At 42.1% G+C, this 17597-nt stretch overlaps 1 protein-coding gene across 6 annotated transcripts in view; it reads right to left on the reverse strand.

Annotated features, from left to right (window-relative positions):
• Positions 1 to 17597, reverse strand: part of TMEM178A (transmembrane protein 178A) — a 148508-nt gene that overhangs the window by 9177 nt on the left and 121734 nt on the right. For 4 of the 6 annotated variants that reach the window (XM_039887349.1, XM_039887350.1, XM_039887346.1 and 1 more), the window contains 2 exons: positions 4108 to 4221; positions 1157 to 1294 (listed from right to left, as the gene is read on the reverse strand). In XM_039887349.1, the coding sequence (XP_039743283.1) occupies positions 1157 to 1262 (106 nt within the window). In that variant the 5' untranslated portion in view covers positions 1263 to 1294; positions 4108 to 4221. Of the gene's footprint in view, positions 1 to 1156; positions 1295 to 4107; positions 4222 to 14257; positions 14421 to 17597 lie in introns of those variants that run through there. The other 2 variants (XM_039887351.1, XM_039887347.1) reach the window with 2 other exon arrangements.

Genomic DNA, 17597 nt, shown 5'->3' on the forward strand with positions numbered 1-17597 from the left:
TTCGAAATGGCTTTACATCTAGAGTAATATTAGTTCTGATACTGAGCATACTTTGTGAAACTATTAATTTGGCATCCACTAATCATTAATACACTAATCTTTTTGTGGAGAAGCAGAAGGAAAGATTTCTTTCCTGCAATCACCTTTGGTCACTGTTAGCCATCACTCAGCTTCTAACTCCTTTATAGACAAAAATGTCCTTCACCTGCTAATCAAAAAGGCCACAGTCATGTTTCCACATACCTCCCTTCCAATCTCCTGCTTCAAGATCAAGTCACTTCTCTGCTTAAAATCTTTGGTGGCTTCCTTAGATTAGAATCCAAGACACTGCCTGCCTTTTGCACCTCAGTGATACCATCCTTTCCTTCCCCGCCCTCCAGCCACACTGGTCTTTCTGTGGCTCAAAACACACCAGCCCGCCCCCGCCTTAGGGCTCGGCATTCCGGCTTTCTTAGCCTGCAGTACACTCCCAGCCAATGGCTGCGTCTCAAAATGTAGCTCAGAAATCACTGCCTCAGCAAGGCCTTCCCTGGGTCCCCTGTTCTGCCCTGTTTATTTTCCTCATAGCTTTTATCGCTACCATAAATTATTGTTTATGTCTCCCCACAACAAAAACAGAAGGATCTTGTGTGCCTTGGTACCTTGTGTGTGTCTCTAGTACCTAGAGCAGTGCCTGGTATATAGTAAATCCTCAAAAAAATATCTGTGCAGTGAAATGAATGGATGTTTTGTGTGTAAAAATGACACCATCACTAAGAGCTGTACTTTGAGTTGACTTTCAGCCTGGGGGGGATGGGCTGTGGGGATCTATCATCCTCTGTCTCCTCAGGACTCCTGATACGCAATGGTCCTTGTTTGCCAAGAATCCAGGCCAGGTTTGGGGTGCCGTATGAAAAAATGGGATAGAAAATCAGAGCTAATTCATATGGAATTAAACCCAAGACCCATCTAACCTTCCAACAGGCCAGAAATTAGGGATGCATTTTTTAACAGTTATTTCTGTAATATCTGTATTACCCATCAAAGCCAAATGACCTTCTGGTTGCTTTTATCACAAATGAAAACAAAATAAATGGAGAGATAACGAACTGACACTAGCTGCATGCAGAGCAGCCTTCACTTTTGCCAGGAGAGGTGTCTAAGGGGTTCAGCGTACCTGTCATGAGGAAAAGGAGGCCAGCCACATGCTGGGTCAGGCTTTCCTCCCAGAAGAAACTGACCGTGGCCACAATGCAGCCGCAGAGCAGGACGGCTACAGCCATGCCCAGGAAGCCAGCCGTTATTCTTCTCAAATCTAATCTCAAAACAGAAACGGACATTCAAAATAATAAACAGAAGAAGGACAGTCATTGACAACTGGGAATGAAGAGCTTTGCATATGTTGTGTAGATTAACAAGCTACATGACAAGCTCACAACCTACAAGGCCAGGTGGTTTAGGGCATTCTCTTCCTAGGTATTTCATAAGAGGACCGATTGCGTGTAACAAATCGAGGGGTCTGAGACTACGCCCCTGAGTCCATGAAGAAGTCCATACCAAGCAGACAACAGACCAGAGGGCAACATCAGAGCCAACTTGAGTAACAGAGAACAAGTTACTGAGTAACCTGAGAGCAAGGTAGCTTTGCAAAATATCTTTATTATCCTTAAAAGAGCAATAAAAATGTAGGTTACCACCACTGAAATGGCTGTAATTAATCTGACTTTGGAGAAAGAGCCTAAAAAGTGAGCTATTGTGAAATATGGTTTTCCCTAAGTACCACAGATGCCGATTATTTTCTTTTTCACTTACATCTATTCCTGCCTGGTTTCAGAAAGGACTTGAGAGAGTGTAAGCAATTGTGGTGACCGAAATAGGGCCCAAAGTACACATTTAAGTCTTCTGATCATAACCACCCTCTCCTCTTCAACGTAGCGCCACAACCCAAGCACCCATTTCCCCAGGTTGGTGTCCACTGTATACATAACTGTCAGGTTTAGTCTATGACAAAAACACAACTGTGCCCACTGGGCCAGGAATACAGCCTCTCCCTCGCCTTTAGGCCAAACCAGGGAATGGACTGGCTCCGCGGACTCGGACACACTTCCACTCTGATCGCTGCCCTGAAGCAGCACACTGATTGTCCTGCTATCTTTACTTCTGTCTGTTTTCATCCTTCTTTTTTTTTTTTTTTTTAACAAATGCTAATATTAAAAATTGTTAGCTAAATTTCTATGATCTTTCTTAAAACAATAGATCCCAAACATAGGTCTGCATGCAGCCCCTGAGGCCAGTTGACAGGTCTGCTTTCCTGAGTTACCTATCAACTGTGTACACATTCAGCCACGGCAAGTGGCAAGACCCACTGTCTGAAGCATGGGCTGCTCTATTCCAGTGAAAGCGCACAGCCACCTCGTTATATGTGCGTGTGGCTTCTGGTCATCTTAGGGGTGCTGCATAGAGGGAGGATTACGGTAGCCTCCAGTCTGGCTCCTAGTCACACATGGACCATCCCTTTCTTCTCAGGAAATTTCTCATTTCCAACTCAGAGCATATAAATTAAAGCAGGCCATTGCTGACCAGAAATGTAGACACCACAAGGCCGGAGGCCTGCAACAGTGATAATTTAGAGGGGCTGAATTTAATGTTAAGGGTATAAGTCGTTTTGAGACATCCACATCTGAGCAGGGTAAATGTAATAATAGTTCAGCTACTCTTATCTCGCAATCTCCTAAATTCCCTATGGTTCAAGTTTTATTTTCTATCACCATTAAAAGGCATAGGGTTCAGGTATAATCCACATGGGATTCACATTGGTATCAGACATGTTAAACTTCTCTGGTAAACACAGTATAGATCACCAAGTGTGATTTTCTTAGAAAGAGCCATCATGAGATTTTTTTAAAAGTGTCTTTCCACGAGAACTTCAAAAAGGATTATAAGGAGAATGCTCAATTCGTTTTTGCTGGGCAATAACAGGGTATAAACTCTGAGTAGAGATGAAGTTCTTTTTCAGGATCCTGTGATGATCTTTTCTGATCTGACTAAAACCAGTGACTATGTGGCTTTCTAGACAGATGATTAAGACTAAGAATTCCCAACATGCTCATAAAGAATTAAAATACAAAAAGGCCTAGATAAGACTAATTCAGATCTGCTGAGAAATGATCATTAACATCAGCCAGCAAGAAAGAATTTTCAGGAAGTCATACTATTAAGAAATAAACCACATTTTAGTCAATGACTTTCCTTATCCTAAATTTGCCAATCATAATATTTATGATATTAGACCACTGCAACAGAGCTTCCATTTATGCATTTGAGATTCAAAACAGAACCTTTCGATCTGAAAAGAGGTTATTTTAGAAAATGAGACCCTGCTTGGTTTTCTGCAGTGGCTTTAGCCACCAAACGAGATCACCGAAGTCCTTGCCACTTATTTCGTTGGAAAAGAAAAACGTCAACCTCTAATTAGGGTAAACACAGAAAAGAATTTAGTCTAATATTTGCTTTCCTGAGTTACCTATCACCAGGCAGCATGAATCAATAGTTTTCAGGTAAATATCAGCCCTTTTAAGCATCACACTGCATGCTCCTTTCTAGAGTTTCATATTTTCCTGACAATGAAAAAGGGTAATACCTGCTGTTGAGATGTAGAGGTAACAGACATCCTCTGAGAAAATTACAACGTACACTCATAAAAATATTTTAGCAGAAATATCAAGGTCCAAGATAGACACGGCACCTAAAATGAATACTGTATAAAGATAAAAGGACTTACGGTATAATCTCCTTGGTTAACACTGAGCAGGACCTTATACCTGATGACATGGTAAGGAAAAAACTCAGGAAGCCACTTGTGTATAGATGCCACCAGGGCAGGCAGACGCGCACACTGTACTGTCTCACAAGACCTCATGCCTGACTTTCACACATTTGATGTGTAAACGAGTTGTGACTACGGCATAGTGAAATGACTCCCTGAGTCTCTAACCAGGTCAGATTGAGCCCAGAGGCCCACATGTGATCAGCATAGCATCTTTCACTCCAAACCTGAGAGGGCTGATGGGAATATTTTCATTCAAAAAGACACTATTTCCAGTCTGAGCCTCTTCCAGAAATACTCACGAAGCAGGTGCCATTCATCTTGTTGTATTGTCTTGGTTAAATTGAAAGGAATGTTTCGTAAGCGGATTGGCTGAGAAAAGTGGTACTTGATAGCTGTGCATCGTTGCGCAATACCTTGAAGAAAATAAGAAATGCGATTTACTAGTCTGTGCATTTGTAATAGAATTCTGGAGACCCAAGGCAGAATAATGTATTCTAAACAGGCTGGAATGGGGGAGGGAGTAGGAATTTCTTGATTATTCTCATTAATAAAGACAAGTCAGAGCAGTAAAATCCTAAAACATGAAATAATTTTTTAAATCATGTTTTATTTTTGAATATATTAAATTTGATAAGGATCTAAACTCCCCTAATTGTATTACAACACTGAGTATATAATAACTAAACACAAAACTCCTCAAGAAGAAATGGCTTAAAAGTACACAGATGGTTGGGAGAAATCAGCTTGAAATATTAAATTAACACGGATAAATGACACATGTCTGAATTTGGTCCAATCTCTAACTCTCAAATGGGTTGCATCAAAAAGTTCATTAGGAAGTGCATTATCGGAAACTGGAAGACACTGTTCCATAAAGACAACCTTCTACGTGGCGGTTTAGGCGGTGAGTAAGTCACCAGGCAACCCACAGGAGCCAGCTGATGTAATTCCTGGATGTGACTTTCACTGACCTGCATTCTGGCTCCTGAGAGAAAAGATAATATTGAAAAATTTCCTCCCTTTCCTGGTTTCATGACCATCGTAGGCACAATATTTTGAAATGGGCAAGTGTACCCATTGCTTTACACCTAGTACTTTCTCCTGCCCTCCCTCCCAACTCATATATTTATTCCATAAATTAATACAGGCCTGTTTTCCCCCTTAAGTCTTCTGAATCTCATAAAAGTATCTACCTTCTGTCAAATTAAAACACAACAATACTTCCTTCTTTCACTGTGAATCATCTTGGTCAGTCGTTTTGAGAAAATGCAATCTGATTAGATTAACTTTTAAAGAGATGTGAGTGAGTGTTAATCCTTTAATTCTGGCAGCTGTTAAAAAAACATTCTCATAGATGCAAATAAATCCCTAATTGGTGAGATCTGAGTAAGCATAATACTCAATGCTGGAATTAGGGGGTGGACTGGGGAGAAATTTTTCCCCTAGACTCAGAAGAGCTGCCCCTAGAACAAGTCCTGTGCTAGGGAAATGTGTAGTCTCTTTTACATCATTGCAAATACCCTCAGGGCCCAGCTCCTCCAGGGCCCCTTGGTGGGAACGGTCATGACCCCAGTAGGCAGGGAGAGTAGCAGAAATGAGGTGAGCAGCCGGCCCAGTGCTCTCCCGCTTCCCCAGGGGAATCCGGCAAGTGCCAGGAATGAGGTAAGCAGTGCACACATCACCCGAGTTACCTTTCCTTCCCCATTAGGCTCCCAGGCTAAATTTAAACTGACAAGATCCCTGAAATGAGACGAGAAAAGAAGTAGGGAGAGTGACAAGGTCTGGCCTGGAAAATAACAAGCAGTCCTCAAAGATCCCAAAGTCTGGGAGTCTGGTGGTAAGCCCAGGGCTCCTCAGCTGAGTTTGCAAGAAAATGTTCTACAACCCTGGTGTTCTACTCCCTTGGAAGATGATTAGAGACTTCAGGCAGAATTAGAAGAGAAAGTGGGAGTGAAGGACAGATCAGCATGTGTCAGAGGCCTGCCATCAGCTGTTCTATTTCCTTGTTCTTATACACTTGTTCCATGCCATAGCAGAAAGTCTAATAGCTTCAAAGAGGAAAGTATATTATTAACGTTTGGCTTCCTACAGCATACACGTAAAATGGACAAAATGAAACTTGACAAAAATCACACAGGAAAAGACCTGTAGTTGCTTGATGGCTTGTCAAAGACAAATTAGGGCCTTTTACACACACACACACACACACACACACACACACACACACACACACACACAAATATCACTGATGGTAAGACATAACATCCATGCAGTTATGTTAAAGGGTGATACTATGAAAATCCACAAGGAGGCATTAGACTCAAATTTTTTCAAAGCCATGCATGCAAACTTGGAAATTAACTGGCTTTCCGGGTTTAGAGAGCAATGAATCCGGCTCTATGAAAAGGAACACAAAAAACATGATCTCATTGCACCAGATGGCATCACACAATGGGGGGAAGAAACATGCAGAGGGTTGAAAAGAACAAGTTGTGTTCTATATTTAGTGATTAATGAGCTTCTTAAAGGGCCAAGTAGAGGCACTTTAATGATGACATAAACCATAGAATAAGATCTATTAATATGCTACACAGAGGTTAGGAATGGAGTTTGTGGTCTGGTGAATTTCTGTTGTTTCTGGTGCTTAGAGAGAGGAATCAAATCCCAAGCTAAGTCATAGAAACCCATACTTTATTATAAATGAGAGAGAAAGGTGAGTAACAGCAGAAGGTGCTGTAAAAATGTTATTAGTGACAATCAATGAGGAGGCAGTATATGTGGTAGCTAAAGGCCTTGCAGTCAGACACACTTGGATTTGAATCCCAGCTGTGTGACTTTTGGCAAATTACTTAACCTCTCAGAGCCTTCTTCTGTTTAAAAGAGGGGGAATAATGGCAGATACTTTATATGGGGTTATTGTGAGGAATGAAAGAGGTAATTCAAGGACTTAGCATAGGATGTGGGCCACTCTCAGCACTCAATAAATGTCATCATTTAATTATGACTTATCTCTTGGCACCCACTCACATTCACTATATAGAACTATTGTCAAATACTAAGAGTCTACCCTAAATGGGCATCGCAGATTAACCCGGGCAGACACATGAAAGAGCTGTCCGAACAATGGCCCATCAATGTCTCTCCTGTTTCCTCTCCATTCTCACCACTTCAGGGCAAGACGCCCATCATCACTTCACTCCCCTATTCTCCCCACCCTCCAATGCACCCTGCATGCCTCTGCTAGATAAATCTGCCGTGTGAAGATTTGGGGCCTCTTGAGCCTCAGCTACCCATCTGTAATGTAGAAGATGAAAACCTTTAGGATTTTCACTACATCCACCTACCTTTTACAGTATCATTAACTTAATATGTTTCTTTAAATTGATTACTATAATAGTTTTACTTGCCATATGTAATTATGTATTTATTTAGAATTATGTATTTATTTAAAACTGCCACATAGTCAGTGCTACATAACGGATTATTAGGTAGCTTTAATGCTGTGCCAATGTGTCAGCTTCCACACTTAGGCAAACAGAAGATAACATCTCTAATGGTTCCAGAGAGCAATACAGCTGGGTTTTCATAGTCAGGCTCTGCCTTGTCCCTGTCCAGAAATATACCATCAGTTCCCCACTGAATCAAACACAGGCTCTAGGTCCCTATTACCTTCCTTCCCCTCACCTCAATTACTCTTACCTGTGACTGATGCCCAGCCTCCCAGACATGCACCCTGGCCATATGGTACTCATTCCTTCCTCTCTGTACAGCCTTCACCTTGGAACAATCCAAAACAGACAATGCCCTCCAGATTCGCATTCAAAAGACCTTCCGCAAACACAGGAGCCCAAGCTAACTCCCTTTTCTGGCTTCATTCTAATATTAGAGGTTGAGCCACACAGTCTGGCTCTTGGTTACTTAGTCTTTGTCATTTCCTAATAAATCCGATAGTCTGCTTCCCTCTGAACTTCCCAAGTTCCTGAAGAATTGAGCCTGACTTCTTTCTGGGTCTGTGACATTTAAGAGATGTCAACAACAACTGCTGACAACAGCAGTATAACTGAGGCTTCAGGTTCTCCAGCAGACGAAAGGGTTGGTGAACAGTCTGCATTGTTTCCTAAAACATTTCACAGGCAACTTGGAATTCCATAACTGACCCGTGGGCAGAAAAATAAAGAACTTTTTTCCTATCAGTTCTGCCTGCACACATCCTAGTTTAAAATGAAAGCTCAATCATGAGGTCATAAGGCAAGGTAGCTGCCATGTTCTTGTCAGAGAGATTTAATTTCAGAGGGAATTGGGTACTAAGCAGACAAAGGAAAATGTTTTCATCGCTACCTCTTGTCATGGGTATGAATACCCTCACTTAGATAAATAAACCAAGTACAGTAAGTTTAGCAGCTTAATGCTCTCTTTTAAGCTTCAAATGACCAAAACAAGTCCTGAAAGTGAAGCTCCTGAGGACAAACCCGTCATCAAGTCAGAATTGAAAGGAGAGAGGTACAAAATTAGTAAATCTAGAGTGACACTGTCCAGTAAAACTACAGTGCAAGTGACATATATAATTTTAAATTTTCTGATGGCCGTACTAAAAAAAACAGGTGAAATTAAGTTTCACATATGTTCTTTTAACACGCAATCAATATTTCAAAAATTATTGAGATATTTTATATACTTTTTTCATACTAAGTCTTTGATGTCGTGTGTGTTTTCTACTGATAGTGCATCTCCTTTTAGACAAGTCTCACCTCAAGTGCTTGACAGCCTCATGTGGCTGGTGACTACTGTAGCAAAGACAGGAGATTTCCAGATGAAGGTGAGTAAGACTCCTGTCAGAGCAGAAGCAACTGAAAGCAAGAATGTTTCATGTAGGATGTATCTGAAAGGAATAAAAGTTATTCTTTGGATGCTCTCCACAATATACTTTCGTGTCCTGCTGTAACTGTTTCTTATTACTAATACAGAATCAACTTCTTGGTAGTGTGGAGCATTAGTATCTACATTTACTCTATATACTCTTTGGAGCAAGACAGCCTGGATTTGCATTCTGGCTTCACAATTCACTAGCTGGGCCCTCAGCAAGTTACTTAACCTCTCTAAGCATCAGTTTCCTCGGCAAGTTACTTAACCTCTCTAAGCATCAGTTTCCTCGGCTATAATATATGGACAGTGATAGTTCATCTATCTCATAGAAGGATTATATGAGACACTCACGTAATACTTGTAGTGTTAGTTTCTATTACTACTGTTACTACTACTTACTACTACTGCCACCGTTATTACTACTACTGCTACTTTATTTATCTGAACAAACCTAGGCAACTGGACTATTTCTTAATGTCAAGACTCAGGCACGTTCCATGAACTGTAAATACATGATCTCTAGGGGACAAAGAGGGAGGATTCAATGACAAGTCTGACTGACTAAACCTGTTGTGATGAGAGTAAATATCATAGGAATTTTTTTTTTTTTAAGTGGCAGAAGAGAAAACCAGAAATAACAGTGTTCAAACAGGCATGAGCTTATGCAAAGGTGGAAACTGTCATTTGTTTTAGGTTAGTGGATGACCACTGGTTTCCCGAATTGAGTTTTAAATTTCCTTTAATGTAGTTTTTTTTTTTTGTATCTTTATTGTTTTGTATCTACAGTAAAAAGTAATAAAATATTTAAAACTTTAAAGCCAGAGATTCTCAGCTTCTCAGAATCTTCGTGGCGTAGAGTCCGTGACTTAGCTGATGGGATAAGTATTCACAATCGGAGGCTAAAGAAAGGATGTGATTTGTGTGGCTTATGGGGGATTTCAGCCCAGCTGAGTGCTCTCTGCTTCCCTCTCCCTCCCCATTCCTCTTCTCTCCTTCCTTCTACCTTCCCTCTCTAGCAGGAGATGGGAGAACCACAGTGTGGAAATTCTTTTTTCCTATTCTTTTTCCTCCACCTCAGAATCGCCAGTGTGGGAAAAGGGATATAATTGTGCCACTGGATTATGCCATTCCCTCTGTGGAAGGCAGACACAGGCAAGAACTGACACCCCATCCTGTACCTTGTTCCCTGAACCCCAACTCTAGTGAAACTGAATACACTCATCCACTCAGTGGGTGTTCGGCCACAGCACATTGTGGTGTTTCCTTCTCACAGGAGAGACCAAGTCACAAGGACAAGGCCAACAGTCGTTGCTGGTTATTCCTGATCTGGTCACAACATGCTAACCTCGGAGAGGTCGATACAATCTGAACAAAAACTGTCTTCATGGTCCATGGGTCTAAAGCTGTTGTCAATACACACCTGAAGTTAAAATCTCCTGGATTCAGGAAGGCATCCAAACAATTTAGGAAGCAAATTTAAGCTTTCCTCCCTCTCTAGCACGACTTTTTCAATTAGGGTGAACATCAATGAATACAATTTCTTTAATCAAAAGATTAAGCTTGTGTACTCTCAAATTCTGAGAGAAACTTGGGAACATAGGTTTTTTTTTTTCCTGCATTTAATATGTGTGTATAAGAAGTAGCATGCAAGGATGTAAACTAGAACAGTGGCTTTGGAACCCTGCCGTGTGACTTACAGCAATAAACTCAACTGCTCTGAGCCTCCATTTCCACACTGGTACAACAGGGGTGACACAATCTCATAGAATTGTCACGAGGACTGAATGAGATAATATACGGTTGACCTTCGCACAAAGTGGGGGAGGGGTTAGGGTGCCAACCCCCTCCTAGTTGAAAATCCATGTACAACTGTTGGCTTTACAGCGAGCCCTTCTCATCCCAAATTCAACCAACCACAGATCTTGATGGAAAACAGTATTTTCAATCTGCAGTTGGGAAACCATGGCTGGGAATACTCTTTTCTATCCCTGGTTGGTTGAATCCAAGAATGTGATACCCATGGATAGCAGAGCAGACTGTATTTTTTGGAGGGGAAACCTGCATATAAGTGAACCCGTGCAATTCAAACCTGTGTTGTGTAAGGGTCAGCTCTTCCTGTAATTCCACCTTCAACTCCAGCATTGGGAGGAAGTAAGTTGCCAAGTCTCAATGATTACATTTTTGCCATCAAAAGTCAATCATTTATTCTTTCTTTCACTCATTCATTTATTCTTTCGTTCAACAAACATTGATTTAGCAAGTACAGAGGACCTACTTTCTGAATTTAGAATACAACATCACAAAACAAAAAATGAAATAAGTAAAACTAATTGCAACTCTGAAATGGAGAAGGGGAAAGAAGGAAGAAATGGAGAAAAAGAGAGGGGTGGAGAGAGACAGAGAGAGATTGCCACATAAATACTGAAGGCTTTAGCAATTTCCCAAATACGTAAAAAAGAGCCACTTAGTGGAGAAAGACTGCCCATTTTAGAACGAGTTGGCTGTGTTCCAGGCAAATTATGTTTTAAAACAATGCACTGGTGGCCCCTTCCAGGTGTCTTGATAGAATCCTTCTAATTGAGCTACACTTTCAGAAGTTTGTTTCGCTTATGAAAATGAACCCTGGATCAAACTGAATTGACTAATTACTTCTGTATATAAAGATTAGGAAAGCAATGTTTGGTAGAGCTAATTTATGAAAATATAGGCAAGGGCAATAGCTCTGCTCAGACTGTGAAAAAAATTTAAATATATTTACTATTGTGAACAATATTCTCGTGTCTCCTTTACCAGATGGGCTGCTGGATTTATGAGGGGATGTGTCACAGACACATATCAAGATAAATGGAAAGTAGAGGCCCCTTTAAAGCAGCCTGTAGGATCTAAAGAGAGGGCTTGTTCTGTAGCTGGCTCTATAATTGATAGAGTTGTACTCCTGGGCTTTGATAGGTTATGGAATTGAGATCAAAAAATAATATAAACTGATTTCAACCATTTTCTACTTTTTCTAAGTCATGATCAAGGCTAAGCAATCATCAAGCAAAACTGACAAGTCTGAACTGCATTTCCTTTAACTTCGTCAGTCTACCCTCTCATAGTTAAATGGCCTGATAAGTACCAGGGCCAAGAAGTAAAATCTCCAAATTGAATGGATGATCGAGGATTCACTCCAACAAGAACAGAGGATGGCGCTCACCACCTTCCAGCTGCAAGAATCTATGGCAAAAAGAAGCCAAATCCCAAAGCCATTCGCAGCAGGCAGAAAAGATGACAGGGCAGGGCCCTCTGTTTTCAGCAGCCTTTATCACTATTTCCCATGTGTTCTGGTTCCGCGAACAACTCCATGGGCATTGCTAAATCATGACATAAATCTGCAGCAGATAAGCACACTTTTGAGACCACAAGAACTGTGTTAGTGTAGTTACAAGGAAAGGATAATCATGCACTTATTTATTATATAGCCTCTTACGCTGTATTCAAAGTGCCTTCTTACACATCTCTGTAACTTACACAAAGCACATAGTCTTCCCTTTTTACAAATAAGGAGAACAAGGCACAGGCCACTTAAGTCGCCCACCTACGCCCAAATTACTGAATAGTAATAATAATTTACTGAGGGTTTACTATGTGCCAGGCTCTACGCTAAGAACTTTACTCACATTTCCCCCATGAGACAGGTTCTATCATTACTTCTGTTTTACAGAGGAGGAAACTGAGGCTCAGAGAAGTTAAATAATCTGCCTAAAGTCTCACAAGTGACAGAGCTGGCATTGAATTTGCATGTGCCTCCAAAACCAGTTCTTAGCTATCTTAACAGAGTTTGTCAGATGAAGATCACTATGATTGTATCTGATCATGCCTAATTAGTCTTCTTAAATGGTCAAGGACAAAGCAGGCAGGCAAGAACTGACATGTGGCGTTGCTTTTATTGTAATATTAACTGTGTTTTTCCATCCCATTTGCTCTCATTCTACCCTCTACCCACAAGAAGCAGAAACAAGGACTCCAGGAAAGCACTGTCATCCATGAAGATTCCTTTCCCTGCTTGCTGATCAGGTTTTCACTTGCCTAAAGTCCTGACTGGGGCAGAGGAATGGCTGGGGGAAAAGAAGGTGCTAGAAGGATGGAAGCGGGGAGGTGGGGGGAAGGAGATTTCACCTCTCTGTAATCCCAGAGCCCTGGACACACAGGAGCCCAAGAAGGTTGGAAGTAGGGTGGGAGAGTGGTTAACACCTAGAGTGAAGACTGGAAAGGAAAACCTCACCCTTGACCAAGGGGAGCGGCTCCCTCCTGATGAGAATCTCTCTATGTGTGGAGTAAGAACTGCTCCCCCACCACTGCACACTCAAAACCGAAGTCCCCATTCTGCCTCCTACCAGAATTCACCCACTTACCCACATAGTTAAAACAGTCAAAACAACCATCAGGTGCTTGAGCCTGAAATATAAATATTTTTGGTCCAATTCCAATGACAGCGTGAAGGGGAGCTGTGATTCTGTTTACCACCTGTGCTTATCACAACTAGCCCTAACAAGTCCTTGTCGGAGGACAAAGCTAGGATGGAATAATTCAGATCTATATTGTACTACCGTTCCCATTGTACATTATAACACACATACACACACACAGCCATATTTCAGCCCCCATCTCATCAGACATGCCCACAAAACATTTCCAGCCCTAATTTTACACCAAGCAGTATGAATGACAGACAACTGGGCGTAAAAAAAGAAAAAATGCCAATAAGCAGTTTTACTAAGCATCACTTAAATCAGCCATTTGGGGATACAGCACTAAGAACCAGAGGGCAGATAGAGTGTAGCAGAATCTCAAAAATTAGAGGTTAAGGACCAGCAGCCAGCCCCCACTCACTCTAGGGCTCAGCATCCCTGCCCCACTGCCCCTCAGGTGCCTCCTGTCTACCCTCCACCTGCCCCCAGGCCCTGGGCTCAGTGCAGCCTCTTCCTTCAGCCACCAGCTCAGCTCAGCCCAGCACATTAGCATTCTTATCACTCCCCTCCACCCAAAGGGGAAAACCTTCCAGCTGCCTCTTACTTAAGTATCACCCTCGGCACCAGAAGTCTGAGCCTGTGCATGACTGACAGGGAATACGTTGATAAGGGATGGGACTGTTCCAAGTTTCCGAAGGATAACTAGGTAATTAAAAGAAAAATCTAATTTTAGAAACTTCTGAAGAAATTATTTTAAACTCTCTGGCAACAACCTTTATGGATTACTCTCTTTACCAGTGACTTCTTCTTGCCTTTGTTTGGTTTTCAAAGCCTGGGGCTAGCTGTTCCAGGTCATCCCACAGTCCTCAGCCTCCTCTGCAGTCACTTACACCTGGAATGGAAGCAGAAAGGCCACTTCCATTTCCTCGCCAGGCTCAGAAGTACCTGAGTTTTCTGTGTCTGAGCATCTAGTGACTGCCTGCTCGGGAGCACAGTGCCCTCTGAGAACCTTACCCCTACTTGTGCAGAGCAATGCAAAAGGTTTCAGAGAGCATCATTAAATTCCAGGAAAGCACAAATGTGCACAGATAAAATTAGCCTCGCAGCGCTCCCTGTTTCTGGCTGCACCACTTACCTGCTAGAAGGCTGGTTTAAAGCCACACGACGAGCCAGCCAGCTGCCAAAACACATCTCGAGACATTGCAAACAAACATGTGGGATGCCACAACCACACACCAAGAGGTCCATCACTTCCTAACAGACAGCCGGGACCAGTGTGCTCTTGGTTCTACAGCCTCTCCCTATCCTGGAGGTTGGCTTAACATTAGATTATAACCCTACCACCTGCTGAGTCTTAGTTAATCTGTAAATGAGGCTGGCAATACCATGCCATATGGTATTCTAAGGACTATATGAGACCAGGTACTCTTTATGCATGATCACCTTTAATATATGCTTCCTGCATCGCCCCACTTGGCCACATCTAACTTAATTGGTTTTATCCAACTCAATTTGTTGAATAACTTCAGCTATTGGGCCTTGTGACTTTCCCCCAATCCAATCCCACATATAAACTGAATAGAAACAAACACAGAGCCTGCCCTCAGAGAGTTTAAAGTTTAGTGAAGGACACTGGCATTATAGTAGCACGAACAGATGTAAAATTACAGCTCTGATATAAAGGAGATACACACTGTGCCCTGAGACCACAGAACAAGGGGCAGTCCGAGGAGGCGGCGGTCCCAAGGATGAGAAGGATTATCCTTGTGGGGCAGAAGGAAGGGCGTGTACAGGGCTTCGAAGAGGAAGGCTTGCAGGACTGGGGTACAGAAGGTGAAGGGGTGTCAGGGAAGATGCTGCTAGAGAGATAAGCAAGGGCTAGACCATGGAGGGCCTGAAAGCAGGTTGAGACGGTCTCTATGGTGAACCCCAAAGGAAGTCATCGCAGATAGTAAACAAGGAGAAGACATGATCAAAATTGATTTTTTAAAATAAACAAGTGGAAAACACCTCACTCATACGGAGGACAGATTGTAGGGGGCCAGTAGTCATTTAAGTGAAGGAGATACAAGGTGGCCGCAACAGAACTGCCCAGAGAGATAGGTTCCCAGGGAGGGGAGGTCAGAGAAGGCCTCCTGGAGGGTCGGCCAGGTCCAGGGGCAGGAGGTTTGGTGGCATTCGGGGAAGGAATGGGCATTCCAGGCAGAAGCAAAAATATGGAAGGAAGGAGTGTTTACAGAGACCAATGGACAGGAGGCTTGGTGTCGTGGGCCTATTAAGTGTGAGACAGAGAGCGATGAGAAATAAAGCACTAAGATGGCAGGCTGGTAGGGACCAAGAGGAAGAACGCCTTCCCTCCCCCGACCTGCAGAGCCGCATCCAGTGAGTTATCAGGAGCCACAGAATGGTTTTAAGCAGAGAAGTGATATGATCGAGTTTCATTTTAGATAGATGATTCTATCAGTTGGGCAAAGGCATATGAGGAGATCTGAAAGCTGGAAAGATTCATTAACTAGAAGGCTATGCACCCACCGTTAAAATATTGTGCAGATATTAAAGATGATTAAAGTTGGAAGATTCTCATGGCTTAATCTGAGATACAAAGCAGTATGCATCATATTATCTCAAATGTGTGCTCCTGTATATATTTACATAAAGATTGAATGAAAATAAATCAAATTTTTAATAGGGTTATGTAACTAAGTTGCAGGGTTATAGATGATTTTTATTTACTTCTTTGGAGTTTTCTGCATTTTCTACAAGGAGAATGTGTTTATGAAAGTTCATAATTAGAAAAAAAAAAAGATTTAAACTACATGAAGTCACCATGGATGCCCCTATCAAACTGATAGCGACAATTTAGTTTGCTAATGCCTGATATTTAGTGACCCTAAATCATAAACCACAAGATAAATGTCATTCTCTCTGTGTTCACAGAGAGGAAAATGAAAAACAGGGAAGCAAAGTGATTCATTTAACATGACACAAAGGGCCAGAGGCAGAAGTAGACAGAAACTAGGTAGATGCATGCACTCCTCAGCGGGTTCAATTCTTTTCGCTGAGAAATGATTTGAACAGAACAGATCATGCACAATCCAATAATTAAGATAGCCAAAATAATTAGAGACAGTCCAACAGACTGCATGATTATCAGTCTAGATCAATAAAGAAAAAGTCAATCCGCAGCCTTGAATAAATAAGGCTGCAGGCTACACTGCTACAGGGACTGTTTCAGAATCCTGTACTTAATTATGACAGTATTTTTCTTGAAGCGAGGCTGGGCCAGCATGAGAGAAAGGAAAAAAACAGAAGTTGCTTTCATACCGTGGCCATCCTCATCTATCATGATTGTGTTACAAGAGAAGACAAAGCTACTGTAGGGAAGAGGCAAGAGAACTAAAGTGTTAAATCAAGCTACATTCAGAGACCGCAATATGCTGATCAGCCCTGCAGCCAGGCCAGGAGGACACCTGCAGAACAATGGAAGATTTCTGCTGGGATTGCTAACAACCCATTCCCCACACCTGTGAAGGGGAAACAGGAAAAACAGTCTTTAAGTGGCTGCCTTACACAAAATAAAATAAAATCATTCATTCCCTACGGCTAAAACCATGGGAAATCTGTGGATTGAAGGCTGGGAACTGCCAGCAGGCCTTGCACAATACAAATTCTACCTTTTCACGCCACATTCTCTTCCCCTTCCCCTTCCTCACTGTATATCCATATCTCTAAACTGTAACTCACAGGAACTAAAGAATGATATATAAACTGAATTCCCTGAACAGTGTATGTGTGTGGGGGGCGGGGGGTTTGGTTTGAGGGGTCTCTCACTGTCTTTTTCTCGGTACTCTTTACTCTGTCTCTCTCACTGTTGTCTCTCAGGCTCTCTCACTCTGTCTCTGAGAGGAGACCACACTCTGTCTATGGAGCGTTACCTCTTTTCTAGTGAACTTTCCGCTGACTCTAACTTTGGCGTATGTGTTGAATTCTTTCTACACTCTCCGTCAAAGGACCCTCTTCTTCTCAGTGCCAGCCTTGGTCCCCCGACTGGATCAAAGGTAGCACAAATGATACACAAACATGGCACACTTAACTCCCATGCCAGAAGAATAAGTATACATAGTCTCATTCCTTTAATTTATCATCATTTCTCCACATTTTCCCGTCACCCTCAAGAGCTACATAAACACAATACTGGATGGAGACAGAGCCCCTGTCCCTCTCCTAGGCAGTTGTAGTCTCAGAATAGCACCAGGCCTGACTGCTTTTATTCCATGTGTACCCAGAAAACACAGCAAAGTTTACCCCACGGGAGACTGGTTTATGTGACAACTATTTTTATTTATTAATTTTAAAACTTCAGAAAAGCTTAGAGAAACCCAGAGATATTTTTATAGCCTAATATAACATTCTTGGCTTCATTGGATGATGAGGTGAGACTGTGGGGAGGGAGGATGGAGGAGGTAGGAGGCTTT

This window comes from Pteropus medius, unplaced genomic scaffold (assembly GCF_902729225.1).
Source record: "Pteropus medius unplaced genomic scaffold, Ma_sr-lr_union100, whole genome shotgun sequence".
In the NCBI taxonomy this organism is placed as follows: domain Eukaryota; kingdom Metazoa; phylum Chordata; class Mammalia; order Chiroptera; family Pteropodidae; genus Pteropus; species Pteropus medius.